Here is an 18,848-nt window from a genome sequence, read left to right on the forward strand (position 1 = left end):
ACATGGACAAGCTAATACAATCGTGACGAACAGTCACCTTACTCAAACAATCCTGTACACAAATACTGGGCGATTCGTCAGTGTCCCACATGGTCAAGAGCATGTGGTCTGCCCGCACATGAAGAAGCATGCTTCTCGGTGACCTGCGAAACATGGTGCGTTTGTGCGATCCGTCCATATGTTTGGTCTCCAGACCATACCCCCCCTCCATGATTGACCTTTGTTAATCATAAACTTGTTTGTCTAAAAACTATTTGTTTCACTCGAAGATGCCCATTCTAATGGGCATACTTTGTTTGCTCGTCTTTTCAAAATTGTCTGTTTTGTCCTAACATCAACCACACGAACATGGCCATCCTCCCCTGGATAGATCTTTAATATTCTGCCAAGTTGCCAGTTTCCACAAGGCACATCAGGAGATATAACTAAAACAACATCTCCAACTTGAAGATCCCTATGAGGAGAGAACCACTTTCATCTAGTGTTGGTAAACATTCCCTCATCCACCGTCACCAAAAGTGATGCACCAACTCCTGAACTCTTCTCCACCGTTTGCGTGGGTTGAAATCTGTTGTGTCAACTGTGTCAGGTGCTAACGCCCCGCCCACCTGTCCGTGTAAGAAGTGATTTGGTGTGAGAGGTGTACTGTCATGAGGATGAGCCAACTGGTAAGTTAAGGGGCGAGAGTTGATAAGCGTCTCTGCTCCAGTGAAAGCTGTCATCAGCTCTTTATCTGTGACATCTCCACCACTGAGAATAGCAAATATGGCATACCACCAGCTCAGGAAGACCTCTTCTGTTTACCATCCGATAAAAGGCATTCAGAAAAGAGTCCGTATTCAAGCCATAGGCCATTTCCAAATGTACAGCTCTAGTAGACAACCATGTAAACAGACAGAGGTAACGCTTCTGTCGTTTTCTTCTACCTTGAGGCCCAGCGAAATTTACTCCAGTCTGTGTAAAGGCTCGAAGTGAACCTCCCATTCTCATCTTGGGCAAGGGTGCCATAATCGGTTGAACTGGCCGTGTTTTATTCAAACGGCACTGTGCACATTTTGACTCCATGACCGAATCGCTTCCCTGCCAGAGATTTTCCACTACTTCATAGAAAGCAAAGCTAAAATTTGGTTTGTTCCAGCGATATACTTACCTTCATCATGATAATGTTTGATAATAAGTGTCGTAATCCAGCTGTTCTTTGGCAGAATGATTGGAAATTTAGTATTATGTGGTAAATATTCAGCATATTCCAAGCGTCCCTTCAACCTCATCAGCCCATTGTCATCCATCTGGGGATGAAGGTTCAGGATTTTCGACCCTGGTGGTAATGATGGCTCTCTGGAAGTCAATGCTGAATATTCTCTGGGAAAACATTCCTTCTGCATATTCATGATGATTCAATGCTCTGCGTCACATATCTCATCTGGTGATAATTCTCCTTCGAGTTTATCATCTTTTGATGCTAGACAATTGTGCAGAAACCTGTGAACCCATGCATTCACTCATGTGAGTCTTATCCACAAGGAGAATCGAGAGGGTTCCTGTCACCATGGGGCACACGGCACGGTAAGAAAAGTTGCTGACTGAAGCTTATTTCTTTTCATTTCTTTCAGATCATCCTCTTTTGATGACTTCAGCTTAGTGTCACAGGCCAGTCACTCTCATCTCTCAGTAAGTAAGATGGCCCCGACAACCACAACGAACAAGTAACCAACCGACTAATCAAATCAGCAGGATTTCCTCACTTGTTGTATATCTCCACTGTGAAGGACTTGTAACATCTCTAGACCAACATTTCTTTTGCTTTTGTCTGTTACTTTCCATAAACAGTACATGTTTTTTCATGATTGAATTTATTTATCATTAACTCATTAAGCCCTGGAGCCGCTCCACTGCCCAACACCTGGCACCCCTCGCTGACTGCCTGATTGCTGCGACGAGGCTAATTAGTGCTAATCATGCCTGATTTACCTGGCAGGTCTCGGATATGACAGGAAACTGTCTAGTCTCACAAACAAGTACTGATTATTTCATTGTGTCGTAAAGATGGAAAAGAGGCCGATGTGAATACATATATTACAGTATTTCATGTAATTTATTACATGTGTCCCTTATACCCCTTTGCCAGTGTGTGCTGTATTTTTATCAACACCTACGCGGTCTTTGTACATACGAGATGAACAAATATACAAATTCCCCCTGTCTCTCTCATCGTATTGACTGAATTATAATATATTATTTATAATAGAGTTTAAAAAGAGGGGGGAACTTGCATTATAATCGTGTACATTTTTTGCCAATACATTGCTCGTGCTTACTGACTATTTCAAGAAAAGTATCAATAGGTGTGTAAATAACATGGAGCATATAGAAATTTATAGTTTGTCACTTTGTTCATCTTAACTTAACGCTGTAAACATACATCACCATTCATACACATACATACTGCATGATACATTTATCATTACTCGATGCTAAACAAAGCTTCCCGTCACGTGATGGGATAAAATATCACGAATGTAACGCATTATATCTCACTTACTCATTATATTGGCTGATACTTTGACCAATCGTATCATGAGAACCTGTCACATAGGAAGGGCAAGGTGGTGGGGCGTGGCCTAAATTTCTGAAGGGCACATTTGGTCACTCAGATTGGATACATTGATTTTTTATTGTATTGTTGACCAGTGGATATGTTGTGTTTTGGTTGTATATTCTAACTATCATGTATCAATTTGTGTATTGTCTGATATCATATCGCTATCAAGGTTCACCAGATTGCACCCATGTGTGCATATACAGTACAGAGAATGAAGCGTACGTTGCACCATCAAGTGGGTTGTCCGACAAAATAACAACACATGTTTATTTTACGCTTATCCCGGGACAGTGTATTCAATAAGGGAGTAGGGGCATGGCTACGTATAAATTTTACCGGAGACTGTTGTTTCAAGACCAATAGTAGCGCTAAATAATCTTATTACTGTAGTCTGAATGATGATACGCAAGGGCATCTATGCCATGACTAATATGCTATCCTGCTTTTACTGATGATGGATCAACGGAATTAGTTGTTACATGTGATAATTACAGAGAAGTGTCAAGAAACTTTCAATAGCACACAAAGTAAGGGATTATGTAAGTGTGCCTTTCTTCACACATGTTTGGAATCTTTGTATGTAAGACATACTTAAACCAAATGATGTCCCACTCATATCATTGTGTGAGATTAAATTGTTCAAAACATCTATGTCAATGGCAGTAAAGACGAATTTACGCACGTCTAATAATCTACGAAAGAAGCGTTTTCGCCGATACATTGCTAGTGTTTACTGAATATTTTAAGGAAAGTACTAATATGCTAGTCTGTGACTTACATATAACAGATTCAGTTTGTCCCTTTGGTTCATCTAGATTTAACGCAGAAAATATACATTATCGCACGAACATACATGTATGCATATTGTATAATGCTATTCCTTGCACATACATAAGACAAAGGGTCATGGGGTGGGAGTCATCAAAGTTCCCGAATAGGTAGTTTTGTATCTTAACTGTTCAATATACTCCCTGATTTGTTATCTATGACCAATCGTATCATGAGATACCTGTCACATTGGAAATGACAGGTGATGGGGCGTGGGCTAAATTTCTGAAGAGTATGTTCGGTCACCAGACAGCTTGGATACAGATTGACTATTGGTTAGATCGTTGACCAATCGATATGCTAGATTTTGGCTTTATCAACTCTAGCTATCATGAAAAGTTTGTGTATCGTGAACATATATAATCGTAAGGATGCCTGAAATGTACACGTAGAACTAACAAGCACTTTGACGAGTTTATTTTTCTTTGAAGCGCTCAAAGCGCTACAATCCGATTATTTTTACCCCGGATAACCCAATCCAACCATTGAGTAGAGATGGTATTTATTTGCATATACTTTTTGCGTACACTACTTGTACATCAAACATAATGGTCCGCTGAACATTTCAATTTAATCTGCACATTGTTACGAATAAATACCATAATTCAAGAACATATAGAATTTTGAAAAAGTAACACGATACTGATTTATTGTGATGTATACACTTGAAGTTGAATCTCCCCAAATATTTATGAAGATGGACATACTTATATTTGTTTTGAAAGCAAACGAGGTTCAGAAGATTGACAATGGGCATGACTCCACAAAACAGGTTGTCCAATGATGTAACAACGCATTAGTTTGTTTTACACTTGTCACGGGACAAAAGTTTACCTGGACATGCACTCGGCCAGAGGCTGTTATTTTGAGGTTGAAAGAGGTGTTCACATATCTCATTTAGTGTTGTCTGATTGAATGATTATACGCATCAATTCCGTAACTGATATATTATCCTCCTTTTATTGACGATGGATCTGATACACGTGATCATTACGCAGGATAAGATAATTACAGAGATCAAATGCAAACGTTTTTTACACAATGCTTATGTAAATTGCATTGAAAAATCACATTTCAAACATGCATGAAACAGCTTGAACAAAATACCCCAGTTACCTTTGTATGGTTTATGTGTACTATGTATGTATACTATGAGTAGATGCAAGAGTATTATTGTCAACTTTAAAAATCAATAGTCGCAAATGAATTAGGTCTAAATTAGTAACTAATGGTTTATTTCAAATCAACACGAACATGAGTGTAATACAGTATTGCTATTTATGTCTACGATTCATTATATGGACTATTACAACGAATGAATGAATGATTTAATTTAGAAGATGGTTTTGTAACCTTGTCACCGTTAATTCAATCAATGTGCAAACATAGTATCTTAGTATTCACTCCTAATGACGAGTAACATACACGTACCTCCTGTAACAACACCACAAAATCTCTTTTCTCGCAGACATGTGTTCATTTGCCAGGATAAGCCCCCGACATTGCAAGCAATTGTTATCAAAACACATTAATAGTTCTTCTGATTAACACAGAAAGTAACCTCTCTCGTAAGAAAAGCTAATCTTTGGTCATTACTGCTAAACTGATTGACATTATAGGTACAGTACGAATTTAAAATGTAACACCCCCAATACGCAGCTCTCGCTGAATGAGAGGTGCTTTTCGTAACCCCCAATATGCGGCTCTCGCTGAATAAGAGGTGCTTTTTATTACCCCCAATAAGCGACTCTCGCTGTGAGAAGCTAATTAATTTGACGCATATACGCGGCTCTCGGCCTTAATGAGTTAAGACTCCAGGAAATGTATGTTCATACAATACTAGTTAGTCATCCCTTAAAACATGAAATTTGTAAACGCATTTGGTGCAATTTGCAAAAAAAATGCAAAAGAACTACATGTTTTTTCTATATGTTTTGAGCATTGCCCAACAGTTTGAATTCGATAAACGATACTCATTAATTATTTTCAATGATTTATCAGTTGTATTGAACCAATCTACAATGGAGAGATTTGAGCAATTCCCATCACTAACCAGTACTATTGAAGGTTGAAGTACTCACTGCAGTCTGTGTAGTTCTTGACACAGTGCTCAATGACATAGTGGGTGATGAGGGTCTGTTCAGGACACATATCTGGAAGCCACATCACTGTCAAGCCTAAGGCAGGCTGGGTGTTGACTGACGGAACACTCGGCTTGTTCTCAGGGACTAAACAGTACAGATATGAAAGAAACTATCACTGTAAGAAACTATCACTGTGTCTATATCCTCTATAGGGCTGATTATTTCATTTAAAAGGCTGTCAACTTGTGGTGTTGTTAGTTGCTTAACACTACACAATATTTAAGCTGTATCACAGCGGTCTGTACATAGCCCAGTGATTGACATAATGAGCATCACTGTACACAATCAGGATACAATGACGTGTGTCAGCTAAGTCAGAGAGCCTTACCACTGATCCAATGAGTAACCTCTTATGACAAGCATGGGTTGCTGAAGATCACCTCTGTCTGAGATCTTCACGAGGTATCATATTTATAAAATAACTACTAATGGCTTCAAATACAAAACATGAAAAACTCACATCTCAAAACAACCACAGCAGAACATTGATAAAGATGTCAAGTGCAATACACTGATATTTGACACATTTGCACCAATACAAGAATAACATTTTCAATGTGTCAACCACTGAGTAATTGTTAGAGCAAACATTTCCAAGTGGTACAACTTGGTAAGACAAACTCCATCATGAAATACAGAACAAGTCACCACGATGGTTGATGACAAATATTTTGTGAAAATGTTCAATACTTTCAGTATAGTGTATGAAGAATAGCCTGAGTATAATGGATATTCAACAGTTTGAATCTAGTCGATGGTCAATAATGTGAGCATAGTCCACGGTCAATAGGTTGAGAATAGTAAAAGGTCAATAGGTTGGGTACAGCTGAAGGTCAATACTGTGAGTCTAGTCTATGGTCAATAAGTTGGGTACAGCTGAAGGTCAATACTGTGAGTCTAGTCTATGGTCAATAGGTTGGGTACAGCTGAAGGTCAATACTGTGAATCTAGTCTATGGTCAATAGGTTGGGTACAGCTGAAGGTCAATACTGTGAGTCTAATCTATGGTCATTAGCTTGGGTACAGCTGAAGGTCAATACTGTGAGTCTAGTCTATGGTCAATAGGTTGGGTACAGCTGAAGGTCAATACTGTGAGTCTAGTCTATGGTCAATAGGTTGGGTACAGCTGAAGGTCAATACTGTGAGTCTAGTCTATGGTCAATAGGTTGGGTACAGCTGAAGGTCAATACTGTGAGTCTAGTCTATGGTCATTAGCTTGGGTACAGCTGAAGGTCAATACTGTGAGTCTAGTCTATGGTCATTAGCTTGGGTACAGCTGAAGGTCAATACTGTGAGTCTAGTCTATGGTCATTAGCTTGGGTACAGCTGAAGGTCAATACTGTGAGTCTAGTCTATGGTCAATAGGTTGGATACAGCTGAAGGTCAATACTGTGAGTCTAGTCCATGGTCAATAGGTCAACAGATTGGGTCTAGTTGATGATCTAATATGTTTCTTTAGCGAAGTTCCTATGACATTGGTGTCACATATTTCATATACTTTTGTATATTTGATAGTCTCGAACACATCAATCTTCAGAAAATGTTCCAGAAAATCTTGGCCCACATACTATTGTTGACATCATAGAAACAGGAACTCCACGTCAGCTTGCTGCTCACTCCCTTAGCTGTTGTCATGGAAACAGCAAAGGTGACACCAGCAGGTTTTGTAAAGGGCACAGCAGCTGATCTGTTCTTCCCATCCACAATCAACCAGTCCAGGTCGTCCTGGAAACACAAACACACACACAATGTCCTTGGCCAATATACACAAAACATATATATTGTGGCAAAAGAGGCATACAGGGACAAAGAAGTAAAGGACAATGAATAGTTTATGTGATAACTTCACAAAATATTCATATCTGCATATTTTGTTGAGAGTAGCATGTATACTTAGAGACAATCATCTACATCCAGGTGCACAGAGGCACATTAAGAGTTGAGGTATTCAATAACTGCTGCTGCAAAACCAGTTATTTTATGCACAAGAACTTTGAACATAATTACCTCACAAATGTCGTGGTCTCCCTTGCACCATACAACAGTCCAGTGCTGAGGTGTGACACCAGACTTCCACTCCACCCAAACTGACCGTGAGTCATACGGCACACGAACGATGGTTGGTGGCTCAACTACAAGGCAGTTATGAACAGTAATCAGAATCATGATAATAACCATGTTTAAGTCTTTGATTTGGGTATACTTGATACCATGTGGGGACATTGCTATATATTCAGGATGGTTTTGAGGGCTTGCTGTAGTTCCATCCCTGATTCTGATACATTGCTATAGCTTCACCCTCGATACTGATACATTGCTATAGCTCCACCACTGATTCTGATACATTGCTATAGCTTCACCACTGATTCTGATACATTGCTATAGCGTCACCACTGATTCTGATACATTCTTATAGCTTCACCACTGATTCTGATACATTGCTATAGCTCCACCCTCGATACTGATACATTGCTATAGCTCCACCAGATTCTGATACATTGCTATAGCTTCACCACTGATTCTGATACATTGCTATAGCGTCACCACTGATTCTGATACATTCTTATAGCTTCACCACTGATTCTGATACATTGCTATAGCTCCACCCTCGATACTGATACATTGCTATAGCTTCACCACTGATTCTGATACATTGCTATAGCTCCACCACTGATTCTGATACATTCTTATAGCTTCACCACTGATTCTGATACATTGCTATAGCTTCACCCTCGATACTGATACATTGCTATAGCTCCACCACTGATTCTGATACATTGCTAAAGCTTCACCACTGATTCTGATACATTGCTATAGCTTCACCACTGATTCTGATACATTGCTATAGCTCCACCCCTGATTCTGATACATTGCTATAGCTTCACCACTGATTCTGATACATTGCTATAGCTCCACCACTGATTCTGATACATTACTATAGCTTCACCACTGATTCTGATACATTGCTATAGCTTCACCACTGATTCTGATACATTGCTATAGCTTCACCACTGATTCTGATACATTGCTATAGCTTCACCACTGATTCTGATACATTGCTATAGCTTCACCACTGATTCTGATACATTGCTATAGCGTCACCACTGATTCTGATACATTCTTATAGCTTCACCACTGATTCTGATACATTGCTATAGCGTCACCACTGATTCTGATACATTGCTATAGCTTCACCACTGATTCTGATACATTGCTATAGCGTCACCACTGATTCTGATACATTGCTATAGCTTCACCACTGATTCTGATACATTGCTATAGCGTCACCACTGATTCTGATACATTGCTATAGCTTCACCACTGATTCTGATACATTGCTATAGCGTCACCACTGATTCTGATACATTGCTATAGCTCCACCACTGATTCTGATACATTGCTATAGCTTCACCACTGATTCTGATACATTGCTATAGCTTCACCACTGATTCTGATACATTACTATAGCTTCACCACTGATTCTGATACATTACTATAGCTTCACCACTGATTCTGATACATTGCTATAGCTCCACCCCTGATTCTGATACATTGCTATAGCTTCACCACTGATTCTGATACATTGCTATAGCTTCACCACTGATTTTGATACATTGCTATAGCTTCACCACTGATTCTGATACATTGCTATAGCTCCACCACTGATTCTGATACATTGCTATAGCTTCACCACTGATTCTGATACATTGCTATAGCTTCACCACTGATTTTGATACATTGCTATAGCTTCACCACTGATTCTGATACATTGCTATAGCTTCACCACTGATTCTGATACATTGCTATAGCGTCACCACTGATTCTGATACATTGCTATAGCTCCACCACTGATTCTGATACATTGCTATAGCTTCACCACTGATTCTGATACATTGCTATAGCTTCACCACTGATTCTGATACATTGCTATAGCTCCACCCCTGATTCTGATACATTGCTATAGCTTCACCACTGATTCTGATACATTGCTATAGCTTCACCACTGATTCTGATACATTGCTATAGCTCCACCCCTGATTCTGATACATTGCTATAGCTCCACCACTGATTCTGATACATTGCTATAGCTTCACCACTGATTCTGATACATTGCTATAGCTTCACCACTGATTCTGATACATTGCTATAGCTCCACCCCTGATTCTGATACATTGCTATAGCTTCACCACTGATTCTGATACATTGCTATAGCTTCACCACTGATTCTGATACATTGCTATAGCTCCACCACTGATTCTGATACATTGCTATAGCTTCACCCCTGATTCTGATACATTGCTATAGCTCCACCACTGATTCTGATACATTGCTATAGCTTCACCACTGATTCTGATACATTGCTATAGCTTCACCACTGATTCTGATACATTGCTATAGCGTCACCACTGATTCTGATACATTGCTATAGCTCCACCCTCGATACTGATACATTGCTATAGCTCCACCACTGATTCTGATACATTGCTATAGCTTCACCCCTGATTCTGATACATTGCTATAGCTCCACCACTGATTCTGATACATTACTATAGCTCCACCACTGATTCTGATACATTGCTATAGTTTCACCCGATTCTGATACATTGCTATAGCTTCACCACTGATTCTGATACATTGCTATAGCTCCACCACTGATTCTGATACATTACTATAGCTCCACCACTGATTCTGATACATTACTATAGCTTCACCACTGATTCTGATACATTACTATAGCTCCACCCCTGATTCTGATACATTGCTATAGCTTCACCACTGATTCTGATACATTGCTATAGCTTCACCACTGATTCTGATACATTACTATAGCTTCACCCCTGATTCTGATACATTGCTATAGCTTCACCCCTGATTCTGATACATTGCTATAGCTCCACCCCTGATTCTGATACATTGCTATAGCTCCACCACTGATTTTGATACATTACTATAGCTCCACCCCTGATTCTGATACATTACTATAGCTCCACCACTGATTCTGATACATTGCTACAGCTTCACCACTGATTCTGATACATTGCTATAGCTTCACCACTGATTCTGATACATTGCTATAGCTTCACCCCTGATTCTGATACATTGCTATAGCTCCACCACTGATTCTGATACATTACTATAGCTCCACCCCTGATTCTGATACATTGCTATAGCTTCACCCCTGATTCTGATACATTGCTATAGCTTCACCACTGATTCTGATACATTGCTATAGCTTCACCCCTGATTCTGATACATTGCTATAGCTCCACCACTGATTCTGATACATTGCTATAGCTTCACCCCTGATTCTGATACATTACTATAGCTTCACCCCTGATTCTGATACATTGCTATAGCTTCACCACTGATTCTGATACATTGCTATAGCTTCACCACTGATTCTGATACATTGCTATAGCTCCACCACTGATTCTGATACATTGCTATAGCTTCACCCCTGATTCTGATACATTGCTATAGCTTCACCACTGATTCTGATACATTGCTACAGCTTCACCCCTGATTCTGATACATTGCTATAGCTCCACCACTGATTCTGATACATTGCTATAGCTCCACCCCTGATTCTGATACATTACTATAGCTTCACCCCTGATTCTGATACATTGCTATAGCTTCACCACTGATTCTGATACATTGCTATAGCTTCACCACTGATTCTGATACATTGCTATAGCTCCACCACTGATTCTGATACATTGCTATAGCTTCACCCCTGATTCTGATACATTGCTATAGCTTCACCACTGATTCTGATACATTGCTACAGCTTCACCCCTGATTCTGATACATTACTATAGCTTCACCCCTGATTCTGATACATTGCTATAGCTCCACCACTGATTTTGATACATTGCTATAGCTCCACCCCTGATTCTGATACATTACTATAGCTCCACCCCTGATTCTGATACATTGCTATAGCTTCACCACTGATTCTGATACATTACTATAGCTTCACCACTGATTCTGATACATTACTATAGCTTCACCCCTGATTCTGATACATTGCTATAGCTCCACCACTGATTTTGATACATTGCTATAGCTCCACCCCTGATTCTGATACATTACTATAGCTCCACCCCTGATTCTGATACATTGCTATAGCTTCACCACTGATTCTGATACATTACTATAGCTTCACCACTGATTTTGATACATTGCTATAGCTCCACCACTGATTCTGATACATTACTATAGCTTCACCACTGATTCTGATACATTACTATAGCTTCACCACTGATTTTGATACATTGCTATAGCTCCACCCCTGATTCTGATACATTACTATAGCTCCACCACTGAATCTGATACATTGCTATAGCTCCACCCCTGATTCTGATACATTGCTATAGCTCCACCACTGATTCTGATACATTGCTATAGCTTCACCCCTGATTCTGATACATTGCTATAGCTCCACCACTGAATCTGATACATTGCTATAGCTCCACCCCTGATTCTGATACATTGCTATAGCTTCACCACTGATTCTGATACATTGCTATAGCTCCACCATTGATTCTGATACATTACTATAGCTCCACCACTGATTCTGATACATTGCTACAGCTTCACCACTGATTCTGATACATTGCTATAGCTTCACCACTGATTCTGATACATTGCTATAGCTTCACCCCTGATTCTGATACATTGCTATAGCTCCACCACTGATTCTGATACATTACTATAGCTCCACCCCTGATTCTGATACATTGCTATAGCTTCACCCCTGATTCTGATACATTGCTATAGCTTCACCACTGATTCTGATACATTGCTATAGCTTCACCCCTGATTCTGATACATTGCTATAGCTCCACCACTGATTCTGATACATTGCTATAGCTTCACCCCTGATTCTGATACATTACTATAGCTTCACCCCTGATTCTGATACATTGCTATAGCTTCACCACTGATTCTGATACATTGCTATAGCTTCACCACTGATTCTGATACATTGCTATAGCTCCACCACTGATTCTGATACATTGCTATAGCTTCACCCCTGATTCTGATACATTGCTATAGCTTCACCACTGATTCTGATACATTGCTACAGCTTCACCCCTGATTCTGATACATTGCTATAGCTCCACCACTGATTCTGATACATTGCTATAGCTCCACCCCTGATTCTGATACATTACTATAGCTTCACCCCTGATTCTGATACATTGCTATAGCTTCACCACTGATTCTGATACATTGCTATAGCTTCACCACTGATTCTGATACATTGCTATAGCTCCACCACTGATTCTGATACATTGCTATAGCTTCACCCCTGATTCTGATACATTGCTATAGCTTCACCACTGATTCTGATACATTGCTACAGCTTCACCCCTGATTCTGATACATTACTATAGCTTCACCCCTGATTCTGATACATTGCTATAGCTCCACCACTGATTTTGATACATTGCTATAGCTCCACCCCTGATTCTGATACATTACTATAGCTCCACCCCTGATTCTGATACATTGCTATAGCTTCACCACTGATTCTGATACATTACTATAGCTTCACCACTGATTTTGATACATTGCTATAGCTCCACCACTGATTCTGATACATTACTATAGCTTCACCACTGATTCTGATACATTACTATAGCTTCACCACTGATTTTGATACATTGCTATAGCTCCACCCCTGATTCTGATACATTACTATAGCTCCACCACTGAATCTGATACATTGCTATAGCTCCACCCCTGATTCTGATACATTGCTATAGCTCCACCACTGATTCTGATACATTGCTATAGCTCCACCCCTGATTCTGATACATTGCTATAGCTTCACCCCTGATTCTGATACATTGCTATAGCTTCACCACTGATTCTGATACATTGCTACAGCTTCACCCCTGATTCTGATACATTACTATAGCTCCACCCCTGATTCTGATACATTGCTATAGCTCCACCCCTGATTCTGATACATTACTATAGCTTCACCCCTGATTCTGATACATTGCTATAGCTTCACCACTGATTCTGATACATTGCTATAGCTTCACCACTGATTCTGATACATTGCTATAGCTCCACCACTGATTCTGATACATTGCTATAGCTTCACCCCTGATTCTGATACATTGCTATAGCTTCACCACTGATTCTGATACATTGCTACAGCTTCACCCCTGATTCTGATACATTACTATAGCTTCACCCCTGATTCTGATACATTGCTATAGCTCCACCACTGATTTTGATACATTGCTATAGCTCCACCCCTGATTCTGATACATTACTATAGCTCCACCCCTGATTCTGATACATTGCTATAGCTTCACCACTGATTCTGATACATTACTATAGCTTCACCACTGATTTTGATACATTGCTATAGCTCCACCACTGATTCTGATACATTACTATAGCTTCACCACTGATTCTGATACATTACTATAGCTTCACCACTGATTTTGATACATTGCTATAGCTCCACCCCTGATTCTGATACATTACTATAGCTCCACCACTGAATCTGATACATTGCTATAGCTCCACCCCTGATTCTGATACATTGCTATAGCTCCACCACTGATTCTGATACATTGCTATAGCTTCACCCCTGATTCTGATACATTGCTATAGCTCCACCACTGAATCTGATACATTGCTATAGCTCCACCCCTGATTCTGATACATTGCTATAGCTTCACCACTGATTCTGATACATTGCTATAGCTCCACCATTGATTCTGATACATTACTATAGCTCCACCACTGATTCTGATACATTGCTACAGCTTCACCACTGATTCTGATACATTGCTATAGCTTCACCACTGATTCTGATACATTGCTATAGCTTCACCCCTGATTCTGATACATTGCTATAGCTCCACCACTGATTCTGATACATTACTATAGCTCCACCCCTGATTCTGATACATTGCTATAGCTTCACCCCTGATTCTGATACATTGCTATAGCTTCACCACTGATTCTGATACATTGCTATAGCTTCACCCCTGATTCTGATACATTGCTATAGCTCCACCACTGATTCTGATACATTGCTATAGCTTCACCCCTGATTCTGATACATTACTATAGCTTCACCCCTGATTCTGATACATTGCTATAGCTTCACCACTGATTCTGATACATTGCTATAGCTTCACCACTGATTCTGATACATTGCTATAGCTCCACCACTGATTCTGATACATTGCTATAGCTTCACCCCTGATTCTGATACATTGCTATAGCTTCACCACTGATTCTGATACATTGCTACAGCTTCACCCCTGATTCTGATACATTGCTATAGCTCCACCACTGATTCTGATACATTGCTATAGCTCCACCCCTGATTCTGATACATTACTATAGCTTCACCCCTGATTCTGATACATTGCTATAGCTTCACCACTGATTCTGATACATTGCTATAGCTTCACCACTGATTCTGATACATTGCTATAGCTCCACCACTGATTCTGATACATTGCTATAGCTTCACCCCTGATTCTGATACATTGCTATAGCTTCACCACTGATTCTGATACATTGCTACAGCTTCACCCCTGATTCTGATACATTACTATAGCTTCACCCCTGATTCTGATACATTGCTATAGCTCCACCACTGATTTTGATACATTGCTATAGCTCCACCCCTGATTCTGATACATTACTATAGCTCCACCCCTGATTCTGATACATTGCTATAGCTTCACCACTGATTCTGATACATTACTATAGCTTCACCACTGATTTTGATACATTGCTATAGCTCCACCACTGATTCTGATACATTACTATAGCTTCACCACTGATTCTGATACATTACTATAGCTTCACCACTGATTTTGATACATTGCTATAGCTCCACCCCTGATTCTGATACATTGCTATAGCTCCACCACTGAATCTGATACATTGCTATAGCTCCACCCCTGATTCTGATACATTGCTATAGCTCCACCACTGATTCTGATACATTGCTATAGCTTCACCCCTGATTCTGATACATTGCTATAGCTCCACCACTGAATCTGATACATTGCTATAGCTCCACCCCTGATTCTGATACATTGCTATAGCTTCACCACTGATTCTGATACATTGCTATAGCTCCACCATTGATTCTGATACATTACTATAGCTCCACCACTGATTCTGATACATTACTATAGCTCCACCACTGATTCTGATACATTACTATAGCTCCACCACTGATTCTGATACATTGCTATAGTTTCATCCGATTCTGATACATTGCTACAGCTCCACCCCTGATTCTGATACATTGCTTTAGCTCCATCCCTGATGCAGACACCTTGCTATAGCTCCATCCCTGATTCTGATACATTGCTATAGCTTCACCCCCGATGCAGATACCTTGCTATAGCTTCACCGCTGATGCAAATACCTTGCTATAGCTCCATCCATGATTCTATATCATACAGAAAAAGGCCTCACTGTCACCTCAATGAAACTGTTATGATTCTCTCACCGACTCCTTCCTTTGGAATGATCATCTTCGTAGGTATGGATGGACCTACAGCTGTGGAGACAGACACCTCTACAGAGTAGCTGACATTGCACTTGAGTCCGTATAATTCTACAGTGGAGTAGGATATGGCTATGTTGTGCTTGGAGATGTTGCTGCTGCCATCAGCTGGCACGGCCAATACTGTGAAGAACTTCAGAATACCATTGTGGTACTGCTTGTCTGGTGGCTGAAGATGAATATTATCCTCTTGTAGCAACAGAGTGAAACATAAGGGTATCAGAACACAGTTCCCTTATATCACCATCAGATATCATAATTAACACAATGTCCCTGGAAATGGTCTCATGGACACAGCCCAGTTGATGTAGCTGTCATGGGTTCCACATTTTAGTGTGTCACTAAAGACAAACATCCAATGTACACAAAACCATTGATCTAACAGAGATCTGAGTCTTATGTGTGACTCAGATTTGAGTCTTACATGTGTATCCAAAGACCTGTTTTCACCATGTGCACCAAGATCTCCAAATGTGAAACCAGATCTCAGTCCCCACAGTCCTGAGCCCACATTGTCCAACCATTTATCAGTTCCCCATGAGCAACCACATATCAGTCCCTACAGACCTGAGGTCATCATGTGTAACCATGTGTAAGTCCCCACACACCTGAGCTCACAATGTGCAACCACGTATCAGTCCCCACACACCTGAGGTCATCATGTGTAACCATGTGTAAGTCCCCACACACCTGAGCTCACAATGTGCAACCACATATCAGTCCCTACAGACCTGAGGTCATCATGTGTAACCATGTGTAAGTCCCCACACACCTGAGCTCACAATGTGCAACCACATATCAGTCCCTACAGACCTGAGCTCACAATGTGCAACCACATATCAGTCCCCACACACCTGAGCTCACAATGTGCAACCACATATCAGTCCCCACATATCAGAGCCCACCATATGCAACCATGAATCAGTCCCAACAGATCTGAGCTCACCATGTGCAATCAGAGAGCAGTCCCCACATATTTCAGCTCACCATGTGCAATCATGTGTCAGTCTCCACAGACCTGAGGTCATCATGTGAAATGAGATATCTGTCCTCACAGACGTAAGTTTTAAATGTGCTACACCAGAGTGTTCCATGTCGAGTCAGTGATCTGAATCTTACACAGAGACACCATTAACACCACCACATATATCTATGGCAGACACTCGGCCGACCAAACATAGAGACAACATTAACACCACCACATACATCCATGGTAGACACTCGGAAGACAGAACATAGAAACTAGTAACACCACCTCATACATCCATGGCAGACACTTGGCAGACCAAACAATTCGACTAACCTTCAGATACAGTTTGACCCTCCTCTGCTTCTTACTGTTGCAAGCCTGAGTCAAGAAGTTCCCTCCAGTAAGATTGGCACCATGCGAAGGTACTGTAAACAAATCATACTACCACTATAAGTCCATGTTTAATCTACATTTCAAAATTTATAATTTACAAAATATTGTAGGACTGTACCTTGATTCATTCATTTTAAAGGTCAAGAAAGACAACAATTCTACCACTGACTATCAACACAGACCATGCAAATAGATTGTCAACTAAATATTAACTGACATATATCAGAGAAGTAACTGCATAAAAAGAAGACATTCAAATATTTCCCATCACTGGTGAGACACATTCATGCATGAATTTAGTTACATGAACAGCACTCTAAGCAACCTGGAAGAACCCTCTACACAAACACGAGCCTTTCTGTATTTTGGGTTAAGATTGGAAATTTCACAAGTAAACAGTGTGTAAAGTGAAATTATAATTTCATTAGTAAACATAGTAGATGTAATATTGGTATCTTCTTCATGACATCCGGAAGTAGGCCATATTTAAAGCTAGCGAAGTCTCGCTATGCGAATTACCCATAAACCCTTCTTCATAAGGGCCAAAAGAAGAAAAGAACAGAGAGCAAAGGCAAAATATTTAATCAGATCATACAGGTGGTGTACTGAATGTGAAATTTAAACTCTCAAGCAAAAAATCCCTAGACAGGGTTGGAGGTCACACAGGTCATCATAGCAGAGCACACTTCTCCTGGCCAGCTCTGCTATGGTCCACCAACATGGCACTCAACTGCAAGCAAAACATAGTATTATCAACTATGATTTAGTTGAATCAATTAGATGAATTCATAAATGTAATAATATGTTTTAAAATCCATTAGGACTGACATAAAATCAAAAGTTTTGAAATAAAACTAAATCTTAGCAATACAATAATTCTGAGAAATGCAAAAAACAGTCTTATCAATTCAGGGTGGGAGACAGGGTAGGGAATATCACATCTACCATGTTTACTAATGAAATTATAATTTCACTATACACCCGACGTGTGCTAGTGAAATTTCCAATTTCACGTCATAAACATAGTAGATGTGAGATTGGTAGTTCAAAGCCTGTTAGTGTCAAGTATCTTTGACATGCAGTTTTCACTGCTGGCTGTATTTCTCAGATAGAAAGTTCTGAACGTCGAAGCCTTGGTCTAAATTGCCTAACTTCAAAATGTCTGTGACTGAAGCACCTTTGGCAAATGCCTTTGAAGCAATAGCTCCCCTGACAGAATGAGCTTCATACTGTGAAGTGTCCATACCTGCCTCACTCATATGGTTTGTTACCCATTTTGCAATACTTGGGCATGAAACCGTTTTTTGCAGTTTCAAAAGCTCAAGACAAGATCAAACCTAC

General features: G+C 40.1%; 1 protein-coding gene across 3 annotated transcripts in view; it reads right to left on the minus strand.

The window, feature by feature from the left end:
- LOC137290776 (uncharacterized) overlaps positions 1–18,848 on the minus strand; it is an 81,546-nt gene that overhangs the window by 11,571 nt on the left and 51,127 nt on the right. For all 3 annotated transcript variants that reach the window (XM_067821895.1, XM_067821893.1, XM_067821894.1), the window contains 5 exons: positions 17,448–17,539; positions 16,088–16,313; positions 7,582–7,706; positions 7,143–7,299; positions 5,512–5,658 (listed from right to left, as the gene is read on the minus strand). In XM_067821895.1, the coding sequence (XP_067677996.1) occupies positions 5,512–5,658; positions 7,143–7,299; positions 7,582–7,706; positions 16,088–16,313; positions 17,448–17,539 (747 nt within the window). The remainder of the gene's footprint in view (positions 1–5,511; positions 5,659–7,142; positions 7,300–7,581; positions 7,707–16,087; positions 16,314–17,447; positions 17,540–18,848) is intronic.

This window comes from Haliotis asinina, chromosome 7, assembly GCF_037392515.1.
Source record: "Haliotis asinina isolate JCU_RB_2024 chromosome 7, JCU_Hal_asi_v2, whole genome shotgun sequence".
NCBI lineage: Eukaryota > Metazoa > Mollusca > Gastropoda > Lepetellida > Haliotidae > Haliotis > Haliotis asinina.